Source organism: Falco peregrinus, chromosome 6 (genome assembly GCF_023634155.1).
Source record: "Falco peregrinus isolate bFalPer1 chromosome 6, bFalPer1.pri, whole genome shotgun sequence".
Classification (NCBI taxonomy): domain Eukaryota; kingdom Metazoa; phylum Chordata; class Aves; order Falconiformes; family Falconidae; genus Falco; species Falco peregrinus.
The window spans coordinates 41,891,435-41,908,449 of record NC_073726.1 but is presented as its reverse complement, the minus strand read 5'-3'; the positions used below and the strand labels follow the sequence as shown (position 1 = coordinate 41,908,449).

Sequence of the window (17,015 nt, the reverse complement as noted above, 5' to 3'; positions counted from 1 at the left end):
TTGCTGGAAGTCTGACATGGCCCCCTTGCTTGCTTACATGTTGCAGTTTTCAATAGTTCTTCCACGATCATGACAGAAAAACCTTTGAAACTGGATTTCCCCAGGCTAGGTCATCTGACTGATGTTCCTGAGCCAACACACTGCATAATGTCATTTCATGTGGCTGAGGCTCACTAATGCAGGGCATCAATAGAAAGTCTACAGGTGGTGTGTATACAGGAGAGGAGAGTGGCTGTCAGGGTTCCCACTGCATACAGGTGCTGGTTTGGGCATGTAACTGGGAGCAAATGCGCCCCGTGCTGTCTTTCATAGCAGTCTCAGCTGATTTCCCTTCCCCTCTCCCCATTCTCCCAATGAAGTTGGGAATTCATGTTTCCCAGGAGCACCCGTGGGTGCCTAACCTGCTTCCATCAAGTCACATCACCCTGGGGTTGTACTTGAGCTGCTGGGGAGCCACTGACAGCTCCAAAGCCACAGCTTCCCTGCCAGGCTACAGGTACAAACACTGCTAATGAACCCATACGGGGGAAGCGTTGTTAAACTTAAATTGCTTTGTAAAATACCTTGCAGAGGTGTAAACACTAAGCGTTAAGGGAAGATTTAGGTGTCTTTTTTATATACCTTTATATACCAGAGTGTTTCCACCTCATGTCAGTGCTTTTACAGAAGCTAATGATATTTTTGCTAAGATGGACAATGAATGCGAGTTTGAGTAGGTCATTTGTGACCTGTAAAGAGAAAAAAAATTCTGGATAGTTTAAGAAGTGTTATGAAAAGTCCTTTTCTTTCATTTTCTTACACAGATATTTTTAATATTCTTTCATTTCAGGTTTTGGATCAAAAACTCATTTTTGTGAAAGTGCATGCACCTTGGGAAGTGCTATGCACGTATGCCGAGGTTATGCACATCAAATTGCCTCTGCAACCCAATGACCTGAAGACCCGAAACTCAGCTTTCAACTGGTTTAGTCGACTCTTCAGAGTGGATGAAAATATCATCAAACCTGAGCAGGAGTTTTTCACTGCCCCTTTTCAAAAGGAACGTTTGTCCAACTTTTATATTCAAGACAAAGACACATTTTTCAATCCTGCAACCAGAAGCCGAATTGTAAGTTCATGGAGTATCTCTAGCATTTAATCTTTAAAAAAAGATTCTTTTAATCCCATCAGTGCAATTATCTTCATGAAAGTATCCTGAAAAATTAGAAATATTCAGAATGCAGTAGTCCCGTGTCATTTATGAAACAGCCTGGACAATCCAGAAGGAAAACATTCCTTGCATATGTCTCATTTCTGTTCCACCTAAATTTAGAGGAGGAATTCGAATATTTCATATACCCTGTGCAATTACTTTTGTCTGCATTGCTTACCCCCTCCTAACTTGATTATATACTGAGACAGGTATGGCTGTGTATGATTACTTTCAGATTTGCAAGAGGCACAACAAATTTTTATGAATTTCAGGTTCATTTTATCCTGTCCCGTGTTGAATATGCAACCAAAAACAAGGTGAAAAAGTTTGGCATTAACAGACTACTGGACACTGGAATCTACAAAGCAGCATTTCCCCTCCATGACGTAAGTCCAGTGCTTGTAACTAAAACGTATTTGGAAATAGGGCTCTGAACTATGTCTGTGGGGTTTGTACCTAAAGATACAAGCACTATTGAGTGCCTTACTCCTTGACTGGTTATTATATCCACATAGTAGAACAGGACACTTCAGCTAAAGGGTTTTTCTTCCAAAGCACTGTTGGTTAAAAATATAGCTCCATAACTGAAAAACAATATCTTCCATTTAGGAGGCATTAAACTTATATTCTTTGGGAGGCGTAGTTCAGCAAAGTGCCTGGCCTGAGCGATAGTTCCCATGACGCACTGTATCATCAGTTCTAAATCAATTGTAACTTTGCCCCTTTTTCTAGCATTCAGGTTTTCATCATGAAATTTCCTATCAAATATCAGCATTATTAATAAAGATGTAGACTACAAATCTCATCTTAGGATGCATGACAGTCTCACACAGTGAGAAACATTCCCACAGTTTCCAAACATTGCAACATACATGCAGGGAAACTCGGGTTTCTGCAGGAAGGCTCTGTCCAACCAGACCAACGCCTCACCGGTGATGCCAGTGTCATGCAAGCAGAAGCTTAACCAGGCTGAATTTCACCTTGCAATAATAAGAAATCCAGCTTTTATAGCTACACTTCTGAAGCTTTTTAAATTACAGCATTTAAAGAAGGAAGTTATACTGAAAAATGTTTTGTATACAAAGGCTAGCAATAACACAGGAAAAGAAAATTAAGGAGAAAAAAATCAGATTTCAGAATATTTGATTAAAGAAAAACTCCATGTGAGGCTGCAAATGGCATACAGTAAGCAAAGACTGAGGGCTGATTTTCTGCATTATATCTATTATACACCCCCACCCCTCCTCCCCATCAGAGCCACCATTCTGTGTCTGAGGTGTGTTCTGTTGAGAAGACGCTGAGAACATCGGAGGTCAGGAATGATAACTGCTTCAGCCGTTTGAACTCGGCTTAAAATATTCAGGAGGCCTCCAAGGCTTTCAAGGAAATCTTTAAGACAGAATCAAGACAAATCATGTTTCTTGTAAGTAACCCAAAGCTTTACAGGATAGAATTAGTATAATTCGTGACTATCCGTTTTTAAGGTTTCCTTTTAAAGATTTAAAACCTGCCTTGCAGGCTACTTCTATCTTGGCACGGGGAATTTGGGCTCAGTATGACTAGTAGTTAATGACTGTCTTTTTATACAATTAAAATTATGTATCACAGCTACTCTGAAAAGCAAAAGTAGCCTATAGATTTCTACAAATGTCACTTGTCTTGTTGCATCACAGATATAGAACAGAGAATTCCCTCAAATAAAATAGGCTTTATTGAAATAGTTTTTCAAATTACCTTGTAAAACCCACAAGGATTATCTCCATGTGAACTCTCTTTTAAATTTAAAACAGAGACTTGAAGCCCTGGATTTATCACTCAGACTTTCCAGCCTTCAGTCCAGCACAATATTATTTTGAAGCAAAGCATGTTAGCCTGTTAAAGCTACTTAAAATCCATTTTAATTTGGTCCTGTTCTCTAATTAGAATGGATCCTTTTGCTATTTTCTATTCCTAAGTGCCAAGATGATGACATGTGCTCTGATTTAAGTTCATGATGAGTCTCTGTTATTTTCAGCTCACATATGTAAAGCATTTGCTTTAGCATTCAGTGCCATTCTGACAACCTTCTATCCTGAATCCTGGTGCAGTCCCAGAGCTGCCTTCCTGCTCCTTTTCCTGGCTGGCAGTTGGACTGGGCTAAAAGACTATTCCAGGCTTTGGCTACATGGCATAGGATCTGTGGAGATGGGAGCTGATTTGTGCTGGTTAGATTAACAGTGTATTCTTCTCATGCCTTTTCTGTTTTGCAGTCTAGTTTTAGGCACCTGTCAACTGATCCCAACTGCCCAAGTGAACGGTATCTTCTCTACAGGGAATGGGCTCATCCTAAGAACATTTTCAAGCTGCAGCCCCTGGATTTCATCAGGTTGGTGTGACTGGGGCTGGACTAATGCAGATGGAACTAGGAATTTACGTAACGGGCCTGGCTTGAGGGGTTCAAAGAGACAGCTCAGTTCTGAGGGCAGATACGTACATCTATATCAGCTCATGCATGGGAGCATACTTTGAGTTTGGTTTCATGATAAGCCAGTTAATTAAAAAGCAACCACTTCAATTACTTTTTTTCCCCCAAGGCATGGTATTTCTCTTTTGTTCCTTTTTTCTGCCGTCTTCCTATCCTTTTGTAAAAGCATAAAAGTGGTGATAGAGATACCTGGCTGCAATACTTCTGCAATCCCCATGTTCAAACCAGAGGAATATGACAATAAGAGTTGACACAAGGTGTATGAAATGAAGAGCCATTTGAAACAGAAATGTGAATTTACTTGCATTTCAGAAAAACCCTTTCTCTTCCACAGGAAATATTATGGAGAGAAAATTGGAATCTACTTTGCTTGGCTGGGCTTTTACACTAATATGCTGATCGTGGCTGCAGTTGTAGGAGTTGGCTGTTTTCTGTATGGATGCCTGACAAAGGACGACTGCACATGGAGGTACCTGATCAGGCCTGTGTTGATGTCACATGCAATTTTGATCAGTCCCCTGCAAAAGGGACCATGCAGGGTTTGCAAGACACTGCATAAGAAAAGAGAAAAAAATGAAAGGGCCTGAGAACAGTGGGTGTGGATTTGAAGTAAAGGCATAAAATTGAGATAACAAGAATAAAGGGTGTCCATGGACCACTGCAGTGATAGACATCCAAAAGTTTGTTATTTCATTGTTTTATTTATATTTTGCACTAGGTTCACCACACCTACTGTAGAAACACGAAGAAAAGAGTGGCGATCAGAAGTCGATACAAATTGCCATAACACATTATTTTCACTGTGGTAATCCTTAAAGGATTTATCCAAAGACCTTGATAAAACCCCCAAAATTTCTTTCCTCTACTTTGAGAGAAGAATAGAGGAAGAGCAACAGCACAGGGGGCTTCAGCTGCCCAGGATATGTTGGGAGGCAAGGGATAGCCATGTCACAGATTCCCTCATCAGAAAATGACAAAATTCAACCATGGCACCATGACCCAGGAAAAAACACCTGGGTCATTGTGCCAAATCAACCACAGGCCATCACACTGTGTACCTGCTTCTGGAATTGTGTTTATCTTTAAACGTGATGAAGGGCTGTTCCAGACCTCCACTCCAGTGACCAATTTATACCCATTTAGCCTTATGCCAGTATTTTCATTTAGTTAAATAGTTCAGCTCCCTCCCTGGTGTTCACCCCACTGATATATTTATAGAAGGCAATTACATCCATCACCTTTCAGCCAGCACCATAGTAGGGTTGTATGTACTAGTTAGAACACAACTCTTTTGCCATCCCTTAGGAGACAGATCTGTCATTCCTTGAATCACCCTAGCAGCCCCCCTTTGCATGTTTTTGAATCTGATCCTCTTTAGACGACCACAGGGACTAGGTAGCCCTTTTGGTCCTGCAGCTATTCCTTGCTCTTTTAGTCAGTGTTCCTCTTCCTTCTCCTCTAGGACTTGCTGTAACAGCACGTGTGAGCATGCGAGTGTGGGTTTCCTATTGAAGAACATGGGATCTTTGAAGAGTTGTTTTGTTTTTAATGTGAACAATTTTGAGAATTACCACCATGTACAGGGGATAGAAATTATTTTCCTTTTGTGTCATCGGTTTTTGAGATGAGGACTAGGAATGGAAATGGGGATGTGTTGCTGGGGTGGGTGGGGGCAGATTCTTGAGAGCACATCACTGGTAAATTATCTCTCAATTCCCTGAGATTATTGCAGTGGCCTCGTGCAAAAAAGGACTGAAGAATTTAGTGTTGGTGAGTGACTGACTAGTTTTGTTTTTAGCCAAGAAGTATGTGATCCCAACATAGGAGGTAATATCTTAATGTGCCCTCAGTGTGATAAAGTATGTACCTACTGGAACCTCAGCATCACCTGTGAATCATCCAAGGTAACTACATTTACAGCTTACAGACATGCTATTGAACTGTAGTTCCACTTCCTCTAGTACTACGTATAAAACCATTGTTGTTCCTCCACTAATACCCTGCAGAATTGCTGAAACTGTGCAAATAGTTGGTCCTTTTGATACAGTGACTGAACTTTGAAAAGTAAAACCAACAACATTAATCGCTTCAGTCTGATCCAAGATTTAAAAGATTGGGCTTTTTTTATTTCCCGTAGCCTCCAAATTTTCAATACAGGACTAAAGTGGGTTTTTAGTTGAAAATGAAACCGTTTAATTTCACTTGGGGGTACTTCTTCCTTTTTTGGGGGGGAAAAAATACTCAGTTACTGAAGTCTTGATTCAGTTGCTCTGAATCAATTTTGCTAAGGAAATATTTAAAATATATTTTGATATTCTGAATTCTGTCCCCTCCGTCCCCAAAGAAGTTATCTGGATCTGTGCCTTGAATTTGACCCCTGTTGTCAAGGAGGAGATGGGTACAAGGAGAAGCTGATGATGGCCATGCCAGAAGCTGTGACACAGCCGTGTCCTGTTAACAACGACACAGCCAGACTCTTGCTCTGAGTTCCTGTCTAGAGGAACCTCGCTTTCTTTCTCCATTGCCTTGTCTCAGTAGGCTAATGTTAGCCTTTTGTAATTCCTTTCCATAGATCTAGTCACTCCCAAAACTGCAATTTTCCAGCTATTCATCAAAATATTTTACCCAGCTTTAATGTGTTGCTCCAGCACACTTAAAGGGTAAAAATAATAAGAATACAGGGAAAAGGCTCTGATGGAAAGGAAAGGCAAATTGTGACCACAGAGGTATCTCATCGGAATGTGTTTTTACTAACTAGCTTGATTTGTTGTCATCCTGCTCATGAGAACCAGATGTGTCCATTGCCTTTTTGTAGCTGTATTAAAAATTCATAACTCTATACCGAGTTCCCAGACCAGAAGCATTGTTTTTCCTCTTCTGATGCAACAGATGGAAGGAAGTTTGATAGCAATGCATTTTACTGTCCTCTCGCTGCATATTTGGCTTGTATTTTGGATTCTGGGCTTTGCATTTAATTTCCTTAATTTACTGGAGGGTAGTGTACATTGACAGAAATTGAGGAAACACTGTCAATAAAGATTGTTTATTAAACTACATAAAAGCTAAAAATCAACATGTTCAGTAAGCAGCTTCTGTTGTGGGTCAGTGTAGAAATAAAAAAATGGTTGGTTATATTTTAAGCATTTTTTTTGCTTTTTTTTTTTTTTCAGAAACTCTGTATATTTGATAGCTTTGGAACACTGGTCTTTGCAGTATTTATGGGAATATGGGGTAAGTCGATTTCAACAACTGTGGTTTGTCATCTAATTTTGGCCAAGTCCCCAGCATCAGCCAAGAAAACATAGATAAATTTGCAATGACTTCATTTTCTAGCACTCAGGAATTCACTAGTAGGTAGTTCCATAGAAGACATGTACATTCACAGGGACTCTTTTTTAGCATCATAAGAAAACAAAAAATTGCAGAACTTAAAGGTGGCCTTCGGTGTCTGTTTTGTTTTGTTTGACTTGGAGAAAAATCTCAAAGAAGTGGTAAGAGCTGTCTCGTGTTCATCCAGCAGGAGCGAGCCACATGCTGAAATATATCTGGCAGAGGAGCTGGTTTTCTTCCAGAGGGTTTTGGGAGGTTCCTGTGCCTATTAACAGCTGCATGACTGTGCAAGGCAATTGAAAAATAGTCATTTTTTCTATTTCCCAGGATTTTTTTCCTCCTGACTTTATTTAAGAAACTGATCGTAAAAAGTGTAGTAGTTACAAGCACTATATTTATCTTTTAGCAGAGAAAATGTATCTTAAACCAGGATGTTTCCCATGGGTGAAACCACTTTGTGGTGTGTTCAAAGGGTTAGGCAGGGTTTATTTTCCCAGAAATGATTTCATTTGTTCATACTAGCAACTTTGTTAACTGGCTTTTATTGCAGTCTTATCCAGGAATTACCAAAATAATGTTACATCAGTATACAGGACACTATAGATAAAAAAACCCATGTAACAAACTCATGTAACATTTTAAATTCAAATGTAGGCTGACAGGAATACATAATCTGCTTTCTTTGTAAAACGCATTGTATTCTTGTTTTCCTGTGATGACCTAAAGTGCTTTAAAATAGCTACTGCTTTAAAGAAATACAAGATGAAACATAACATTTCAAAGAGATTTGTTTTAAATATATATGCTAAAATCAAAATACTAGCAGAAACTTCTCTAAATAAAAGAAAATGAAAAAGTTTGTTACTAATGTAATCTTCTCCTGTCATCTGAACAGTTAATTTATTTGTAATTTGCTTTTTAATTAAAATTGTGTTTCCTGTTTTGAAGAATGGTTCCAGGAATAATAATTACAAAGTTAAGCTGCATGGTTATAGTGATGGCTGCAAGTTCTATTAGTATTCTTGTCATAAGTCCACTATATAAAGAGGTGAATTATATTACAGGAATTCAGTCAAAATTGTAATGAATCCAAATGACCCATGGTCCTGGTGCAGTTCCAGCTGTAATTTTCATCTTGCTTTAATACTTTTGTAGACCTCCTGGTCCAAAACAATTAAAATAATACTAGATTTTTAGATATATTATTGCATCATTATCATCAATACACTTTTAATAATTGCATTTTTTATAGTGTATTCCCTTCAAAGGTCTTAAAACACTATAAAACCAGGGAATTTGGCCTCTATACATTAATGCTCTGGACCAACACTTCTGCCACATCTCCCATGATGGTGTGACTAAATTGGCAAAGGTCACAAACAAGAGGCAGCTTCCACTTCACTGGATCATCTCCCTTAACAAGATCAGTTAAACAAGCAAATGTTCTCCAATAGAGGCATTTCTTTTCAGCCCATGGTGACACAGCTTCAGAGGCAGAGTGCCTGGGCCATACTGACTAGCAGTGTTGAGGGACACACAAAAGGGTACACCAATTACCAATGCAAGGTGGAACTAGTACTTGGATCTCCTGATTCTGAAACATTATTTGTTTCCACTGTTAAAAAACACTAGTTCAAAACAAAAGAAAAATGTCAAATCCAGCAGCAGCTCCTTCTCTGCTCTGAAAGATGCAGCTCGGCTGCTGCTTTATTTTAGCTAGCAGGTTTTCTTTGTATTTGGACTGAGAGCTGTCCCCATGTTACGTGCCTTTCTTTTGCTGTTAACATGGAGGCTGTCACAGAAGGAGGCCTTGCACCTCTGGACTCCCCAGCAGCAGCTGGATTTGCAGCTGGAGCAAATCAGTATAGCCTGTAGCTTCCCGTGGTTGGGGCTGGGCAGCAGTTAGAGGTTTCTGTAAGACTGGTCTTGCTCCGCTGGAGAAGGCGGGTGTGATGCTCTGGCCCACTGCTTTGGAATGGCCTTTGTGCTTCTAAGCTCAAAGTAGCAAAGGCTTTGTGAAAGAGGCCCCTGAATAATCGAGGAAGGAGGGTTTCCTGGGGCTTTGCCTGTGTCAGATGCCAAGGTCATCTCACAGCCCAGCCCACGGCGTTTTCTGGGTTTTAAGTGCTTCAGTCTGGGGTTTGTTGACCACACCTGATTTTGGAAATAACCTTGTAACTGCATGCCATTGATGTTTGATCATTCAGGATGAGGGGGCCAAACTAATAAAAAAACCACTTTTAGGGTTAATTACTCCCAGACAATTGTAGTAATGAGTGCAGTGATGAGATACTAACTCCTCCTGGAGGCAGCGCTGCAGAGCCACAGCACTCATTTAATCTGAGGATGCTCCCCCCAGTGCTTCCCGTTGTAGGAGCACAGTCCAAGGAAACTGCTGGCCCAGCGCAGGGAGTTTCTAAGCTCCGTGCCATGCAAAAAAACTGCAGCTCCTTCAGATTCGTGCTAGCAGGGGAAGAAAGACAGCTGTGTTTAAGCAGCTTTACCTGAACCATTATTGGTTCTTGTACTCTGCAAACTGATAATGTGTCCATACAGTTGCAGACTGAAGGAACACGAGCTTTTTCCCTGTGGCAATTTTTGGCAGACTGAGTTTTTCTTTCCCAGAAGTCATGCACTCTCCAACATTTTGTCTTCACTTATCCAACCAACTTGCTTTCTTATGCATCCCATGATAAACTTTTCCCAAAAGCAGTCTATAATATGAAATCCAAAGTGCTCATATTCTGGCCTTAGGCAGAAAGCAAATGAAAATGTTTATGCATTTTTTAGCATGTGCTTACAACACCATTTACCTCAGGTTTCTCTTATTAAAGTATATGTATATCCAAAGCAGTAATTGCATAAAGGAGTAGATCCAGTTATCTTCACCATTGCATTAGCCAAGAAGGGTTTTATTCTGTATCTGTGGAAAGCTGTATGGAAAAGTGAGCCACGTGTTGTAGACCAGGGAGTCAAGATGTGTCCAATACTGACATGGTATTGCTCATTTTGTCCATCTCTGGATAGTTACTTTGTTTTTGGAGTTTTGGAAGCGACGGCAGGCTGAACTGGAATATGAATGGGACACAGTTGAGTACTTAGAACAAGAAGAACAAGTTCGCCCTGAGTATGAAGCTCGGTGCACTCATGTAGTAATGAATGAAATCACACAGGTAAGGAATATTTTGATAACTGATGATGCCTATTGCAATAGACATGTTGTGGGAGGACACTATGAAAATGATGAATCTGGACTGGAGCTGTATAAATCAGCAGTGCTTCAAGGATAGTTGATGAGCTGGCCTGGAAATAGTGAACTTATAAAGTACAGATGCCTGGGAGGGAATTTATACCTAACTGTAGGCACCTTCGAGTAGTTTCCTGTTCGAGGAGCTTGCACTGCTGAGGTTCCTGTGTCATAAATAAACAGAAGTAGGCATCATCCCCAGCTTAGGAGACTAAGCCTACTTTATTAAATCCCCCAAGAAATGATTTCAGTGTTGCTGCCAGAGGCCAAGATCACAGAGCATTTGCTATCTTTGCCTAAGAATGCATCAGGAAAAAAGGGTGAAATAGATGGAAAGATGTTACATTATATATCATGCCAAGACTGTTTTTTTAACCAAAGATGTTTCTCTTTCAAACATGTATAAATAGGTACTGCTAGGTACATGTGGATGCAATTATGATTAATAGTAGCAAACTCACTGGGACGAGGATAATCCTCATTTCAATGAAATAGGTTTCATATTTATGAGGATTCTAGATCTCTGTTTATTATACATTTTGAGTAGCTTTAGCTTCTGTAGCTCACTCCAGCTCAGCTTCACTTTTTATTATTCTCTGTCAATATATTACTCCGGTGTTTATCTGATCATTTGCATTGCTTTCACATTCCATGCACATTATACTAATGTTTACTAGAGAGCACTTGAAAAGTTTCAAAATTAACTGCCAGAGTTGAAACTATCCTATATAGATCTTTTATATCTTGTACTACAAAAAACCTGGTTCTGTTTAAAAGCTTATAAACCTATGCCACCTTTAATGTTTAAAGTCATAGCTAGAAAGTTTGTTTCAGACAGTTCAAAGAGTGAAGACTATGCTAAAACATGATTTTGATCCTCAGAGATCCTATAAAGACTCAGTGGATCTTCATGCCACCATACTGAGGTAGGCATTTTCCTGTTTCACACACAGAATCACACACAGAATGGTTGGGGTTGGAAGGGACCTCTGGAGACCATCTAGTCCAAGCCCCTGCTGAAGCAGGTTCACCCAGAGCAGGTCGCACAGAATCGCACCCAGGCGGGTTTTGAAAGTCTCCAGAGAAGGAGAGTCCACAGCCTCTCTGGGCAGCCTGTTCCAGTGCTCTGTCACACTCAAAGTGAATAAGTTTTTCCTCAAATCCAGATGGAATTTCTCATGTTGCAGTTTGTGCCCATTGTCCCTTGTCCTGTCGCTGGGCACTACTGAAAAGAGCCTGGCCCCATCCCCCTAACACTCACCTTAAGGTATTTGTAGACACTGATAAGTTCCCCTCTCAGTCTTCTCCAGGCCCAGCAGGCCCAGCTTCCCCAGCCTTTCCTCTTAAGGGAGATGCTCCAGTCCCCTCATCATCTTCATAGCCCTCCACTTGACCTTCTCCAGTAGTTCCCTGTGTTTTTTGAATGGGGGAACCCAGAACTGGACACAGTTCCAAGTCCATCCCATTGTTTCTGTGGGATAAATTGAGAAATATGGAGATCAAGGAGCAAAATTTTAGTGCCTGCTAATTTTAGACAATGTTTTGACAACTAATTTGAAAGGTAATGACCTTGGATACCATGATCAGCCAAGAAACCCTGTCATAGCTGAAATCAGTAAGAGCTGAGGACACTCAGACTCTATGGAAATCATTTTTATCTTAGAATGAGCAGCAAACAAAAGACACCTATAATCAGGCAAGACTTTTGACATCATGAATAAATGTGAATTTCCAGGATAAAGCAGGAAAGGAAACAAAACCGGGGACTTTGTTACTTTTTTCTGCCCTTAATATCATAAAGGGCTTAATTGGAGCAAAACAAAAAATATGAAGAAAAGATTGGGTGCATCCTTGATCTGTTTCTAAATCTTTTACAGCAAGAAGAACATGTGCCATACACTGCCTGTGGGAAGTGCATACGGATGGCTTTCTGTACAAGTGCTGTCTTCTTCTGGGTAAAGTTCTCTTATTTGTTCACCTCATTAGTCCACTTCTCTAGTAAGTATCTAAAAAAAACAATTATCCTGAATTGAATGAAAGAATGGAACAGTTTCAGTTGGATTTCCATCTGATGCATAAACCAAGCCCATAAGGTATGGGCCCACAAGAAGAACATAGCTGTAGTCACCAAATACTCATTAGCATACAGTCAATAGAATAGAAAATATGTATGAAAATATCCTGCAGCTGTAGCTCATGAGTTGTGCTTGCAAATGTGCTCCATTGTTTTTTTCCCTCATCATTTTAAGACTAACGTCTTTGCGGGGGCAAGCAGGGGAAAGCCTTTGGTTTATATGCTCTCCTCCCTGCCAATTTCTATCCTACTTTTTCCAGCTTTTTGCTTCAGTATTGTGTCTCATAGTCCTGGGCGTCTTTCAGGTTTTTCGTTTCACTTAACAGAGCAAAGCCGGGTGCTTTCTAATCTTCTAGAGCCACTGCTTTAATTGCAACTAAAACTTAAAAGCAGTCCAGGCAGCCATGATATAACATGGTGAACATGCCCAGAGAGGTTACCTTGAAAAGCTCAGAGTTTTAGTATGCTGCATGTCCTCCTCACCTGTAGCACAAACAGAAGCTGGAAAAGAACTTTTCCTAGGTGATAACAGACAGATAGGAGGCAGAGTGGTGGCTGGCAGCCAAGGAGACCCTCAGTATTAACACATCTGAAACACAAAGGAAAGAAGGCTAGCTTGCTGTTGCATTTAAATAGGACTTAGGGTTGAAGGGAAGAGATTTGGTCTTTTGTGTTACTACACTCTTATTATGTGCAGGGTAAGGGGAGGTAGGTGGATTCATGGCAGTTTGCAGAGATAGTGAAAAAAAGATTCACAGCTCTATGGACCTCAATCTGAATAAAAACTAGAGAACTAGCCAGAAATAAAAGCAAGAGGAGAAACAGAAAAAGAAGATGGGGTACCTGGGTCATTATTATAACTCCTGCAGATTACATGACTTGGCTTAAAATTTGTCTGTTCCTTTGAGGGGTCTGTAGTCTGTAGTATTATCATCTGAAAGAGAAGGTACAGCCCCCTCCATAATCAGTGCAGACTTGCTAGTACATTTGCCATCCTGCCAATTGCCTGATGTCAAAAGAGGGAAATTTCTTCCATCACATGCCTCAAGGCGTAAGATCTGATTATGCATCTCAATGTCTTGATTTGCATTGGTACAGACCTTGTTATTAGTCATAAAACAGACCATCTCTTTTCTTTCCAGCAGATTGACTATGCTGCAAGAAAAAAAGGCTTCTTTTATGGATTCTATACTTATTGCCTTCTATCTTATTTGATCATCCTCTTGTGATGGAATAACAGGCACACAATTGGTTTTCTTTTGCCTATTGTAGAAAATGTTTCAAACTCGCTTTTTCCTAAAGCCAGTGGTTCAACATTAACATCTTTCTTGCATTCCCTTGGCAGATTCTTTTGATTATTGCTTCAGTTATTGGAATCATTGTCTACAGGCTCTCGGTTTTCCTGGCATTTTCTGCAACGTTGTCACAGCACATTAGTGGAACAGAGGCGATCCGCAAATACCTGACTCCACAGACAGCTACTTCAGTAACTGCTTCGCTCATCAGCTTTATAGTCATTATGGTTCTCAATGTCATCTATGAAAAAGTGGCAATCCTGATTACTGACTTTGGTAAGCTGCTGCTGTACCTCACATAGAAACTTGGGGTAAAATAGCAAGAAAAAATAGCATCTAGATGTATAATAAGAATTCCAATAAATGAACCTGTACCACATATTTCAGAATTTTCCCACCAAATCACACAATACCACCTAGAAATTTTCAAATAGAGATTTTCTCAGTATCAAAGGCATATGATATTCAGCTCTTTGCCTGAAAATTCCTCGTATAGCCAGCATGAAAGATCAATTGTTTACAGTTTTGTGCTTTTGAAACAGACAAAGCAAAGAAAATTACTATAATAACCAAGTTTTATGAAAACAGATCAGTAACGCATAACACATTCAATTACATTAGCTTTTGTTTATGGGGAAAATAGCTATTTTCTTGTAAATAAATGAAATAAGGTCACTGTTCCAAAGCTAGATACCATTTCCATGTTATTAAATAGATAAACAGTCACAAATATTATTATTCTTTATACCCAGACCATCAACATTAAAGTAGCTATTTTACTTTAGATGTGTGAAGTAGCGCGGTGTTTTAATATAGTTTTATTTGATACTGTTTCATCAGTTCAAAGTGTTACATTTGCATCTTTCCTGAGTGTGCTGGATTTGGGTGCTTTTTTTCCCTGAGTTATCAGAATTTTTGCTTGTCCTTTTTCTTTATTGTCTTTCCTTTTTACAACCCATATAGTTTTAGAATTAGCATAATGGTAACAGTATACATGGGGATTATGTACAATCTAATTTATAATGCTCTCAGTCATATTAAGGAATACAAGGCATACACATGCATACTCTCAGCTGAGGCTGTAAAGAAGCTTGTAGGTTACTTGTAGGTTTGGGGTTTTATTATTTATTTTTTTTTAATTGCAGAGCTTCCAAGGACACAGACTGACTATGAAAACAGTCTGACCACAAAGATGTTCTTGTTTCAGTTTGTCAACTACTATTCTTCATGCTTCTACATAGCCTTCTTTAAGGGCAAATTTGTAGGTCACCCTGGAAATCCAGTTTATTGGCTAGGAAAGTATCGCAATGAAGAGGTAAGAATGTATGACATGTTTGTTTTTAAACAGCAGGAGCCACTAGTCTGGATTTTCTGCTGCAGTTGGGAATGTATAACGTGTTTGTACATATTTAACATGAGGGTTTAAAAAAGTGACTGCCTCCCAAGCCAATTGCCTCCTTAGTGACCCCTAGCATATATCACGTGAGATCAGTTGGGCTTAGAAATGTATTACATGTGCCCAGACAAGCTTATTTTCCCATGGTCCAGCATTCTGTGAATTGGCACATGGGAAGGGCAGAACATCACCAGAAGCATTCCTGTACCACTGGGTGACCCTCACCTGGTGATAGCGCAGTACAGAGCTGCCTGACTTCACCTGGTATTTCACTCTTTCACTGGTGTCCTGTCAACCTACCGTATGTGGCCTGGAATTGGCTTTTGCATACCTTACCGGAAAGGTTTGCTTAAATAGTCTTCTTGTATTGCCTTAAGAAATGCTATCATAATAAACCAGGAATGCATTATTTTAAATGCTTCATTCATGCCTGGGAAATTGTCAAACTTCAAAAATTCTTCACGTCTCTCCCAACCTTCAGTGCGATCCAGGTGGATGTCTCCTTGAACTCACAACTCAGCTTGCCATCATAGTAGGAGGTAAAGCAATCTGGAACAACATTCAAGAAGTGCTTCTTCCGTGAGTTCAAACAAATAAGTAATCTGTTCTTTTATATTTGAAAGGTACTGCTTTTGCTTGATGCGCTCAGGCATTTGGTCACTAAATTTGATAGGTGCATCTTGTATTCTAAAAGAGTAAGACTAGTCTTTTGGGGCCTTTTTAGACAGTTTCAGTATTTTAGGTCTGATAGCTCTGAGCTCCTGTCTCTGTCATTCTGACTCATTTTCGTTCTATTCAGAAATGCTTCCTTGTTCTGCAAATCAGACTCAATGTGTTTCAAGTTGGATATTTAAAACTGAGGCAATAGAAGCTCTGAAAATACTAAAGGCTGTTGCTTAATATTGAATGGAACGATGTGTTGTTCTACATTGGGCTTTTAAAAGTTACACATAAGTCACTAATTTAACTCGCTTAGTTTTACAGTCATATTTTATATTCATACTGCCTATACATTCTCTTTCAATGGGGCAGATCTCTGGAATGTCATGTTTTAATGTAAACAATAAGCAAATTGCTAACCACTAATGGTCTCCATTTAATTTAGGTTAAGGTACTATCCAGGACTCTGTTCCTTCTCCCAGGTCTTGTCTTTTATTTTATGCTGATCGGTGGCTGTTATGTTGCTTGGAGTAGGGAACTCCCAGTTTGCTCATGTCCTCCTGAATGCTGTAAGCATCAGCTCACAGCATTGTGTTCCCTCTGGCAGTGGTTCTTCCAAGCCCACGAATTGTGTTCATTTGCTGCACAGTGACTCCACTTCAAAGCATGTAATGAATTCTTTGTAGGATTGAGGCTGGCTTGCTACGCTGAGCTATGGTTCCTCCAGTCCCCAATGCTCCGTATATTTTGCTGGTTGCAGGATGGACCTGTAGACCTGTCCTTCCTTTCAAGGTCTTCTTCCACCTGGGGAAGGGCCCCTAGACATAAGCATGCCTGTAGAGGTCAGCTCCAGGCATAGAGAACTGACTCCCCCTTCTGTGTACAGGAATATATTCGTCTGACCAGAATTTTTAATTTACTTCCCAGGATGACAAGTAACATCTAGGTGTTGAAATGCTGAGTATTACTTCTGGATCTGGTTCTTTACTGCTCTCTCGTTCTGCATCTCTGCAAGTATAAAGAAAACCATTTTGGGGTTTTCTCTGCCAATACACATTTGCCTCCAACCCTGGGTTGTTTTTTTTTTAATATGGTTCCTTGACTGCTGAAAATGGCTACAGCCAATTCATCAGTTTTCTTAAATTCTCATGCAAGTCTTTCAGATGAGAAGATCAACCTCACCTCGATCCTGGGAAGGTGAAGGAGCAGCTAATCTTGGAAACCATTTCCAGGCACATGAAGGACAAGAAAGTCATCAGGAGTAGTCAGCATAAATTCACCATGAGGAAGTCATGGTTGACCAACCTGCTAACCTTCTATGATGACATGACTGCCTCAGTAGATGAGGGGAGAGCAG

At 40.0% G+C, this 17,015-nt stretch overlaps 1 protein-coding gene across 1 annotated transcript in view; it reads left to right on the top strand.

Annotated features, from left to right (window-relative positions):
• ANO6 (anoctamin 6) overlaps positions 1-17,015 on the top strand; it is a 78,984-nt gene that overhangs the window by 46,985 nt on the left and 14,984 nt on the right. Inside the window, exons 5-15 of the mRNA XM_055808972.1 lie at positions 830-1,108; positions 1,465-1,578; positions 3,442-3,557; positions 3,991-4,125; positions 5,455-5,560; positions 6,827-6,887; positions 10,014-10,159; positions 12,111-12,188; positions 13,653-13,878; positions 14,748-14,917; positions 15,480-15,577. Coding sequence (XP_055664947.1) covers positions 830-1,108; positions 1,465-1,578; positions 3,442-3,557; positions 3,991-4,125; positions 5,455-5,560; positions 6,827-6,887; positions 10,014-10,159; positions 12,111-12,188; positions 13,653-13,878; positions 14,748-14,917; positions 15,480-15,577 — 1,529 coding nt within the window. The remainder of the gene's footprint in view (positions 1-829; positions 1,109-1,464; positions 1,579-3,441; positions 3,558-3,990; positions 4,126-5,454; positions 5,561-6,826; positions 6,888-10,013; positions 10,160-12,110; positions 12,189-13,652; positions 13,879-14,747; positions 14,918-15,479; positions 15,578-17,015) is intronic.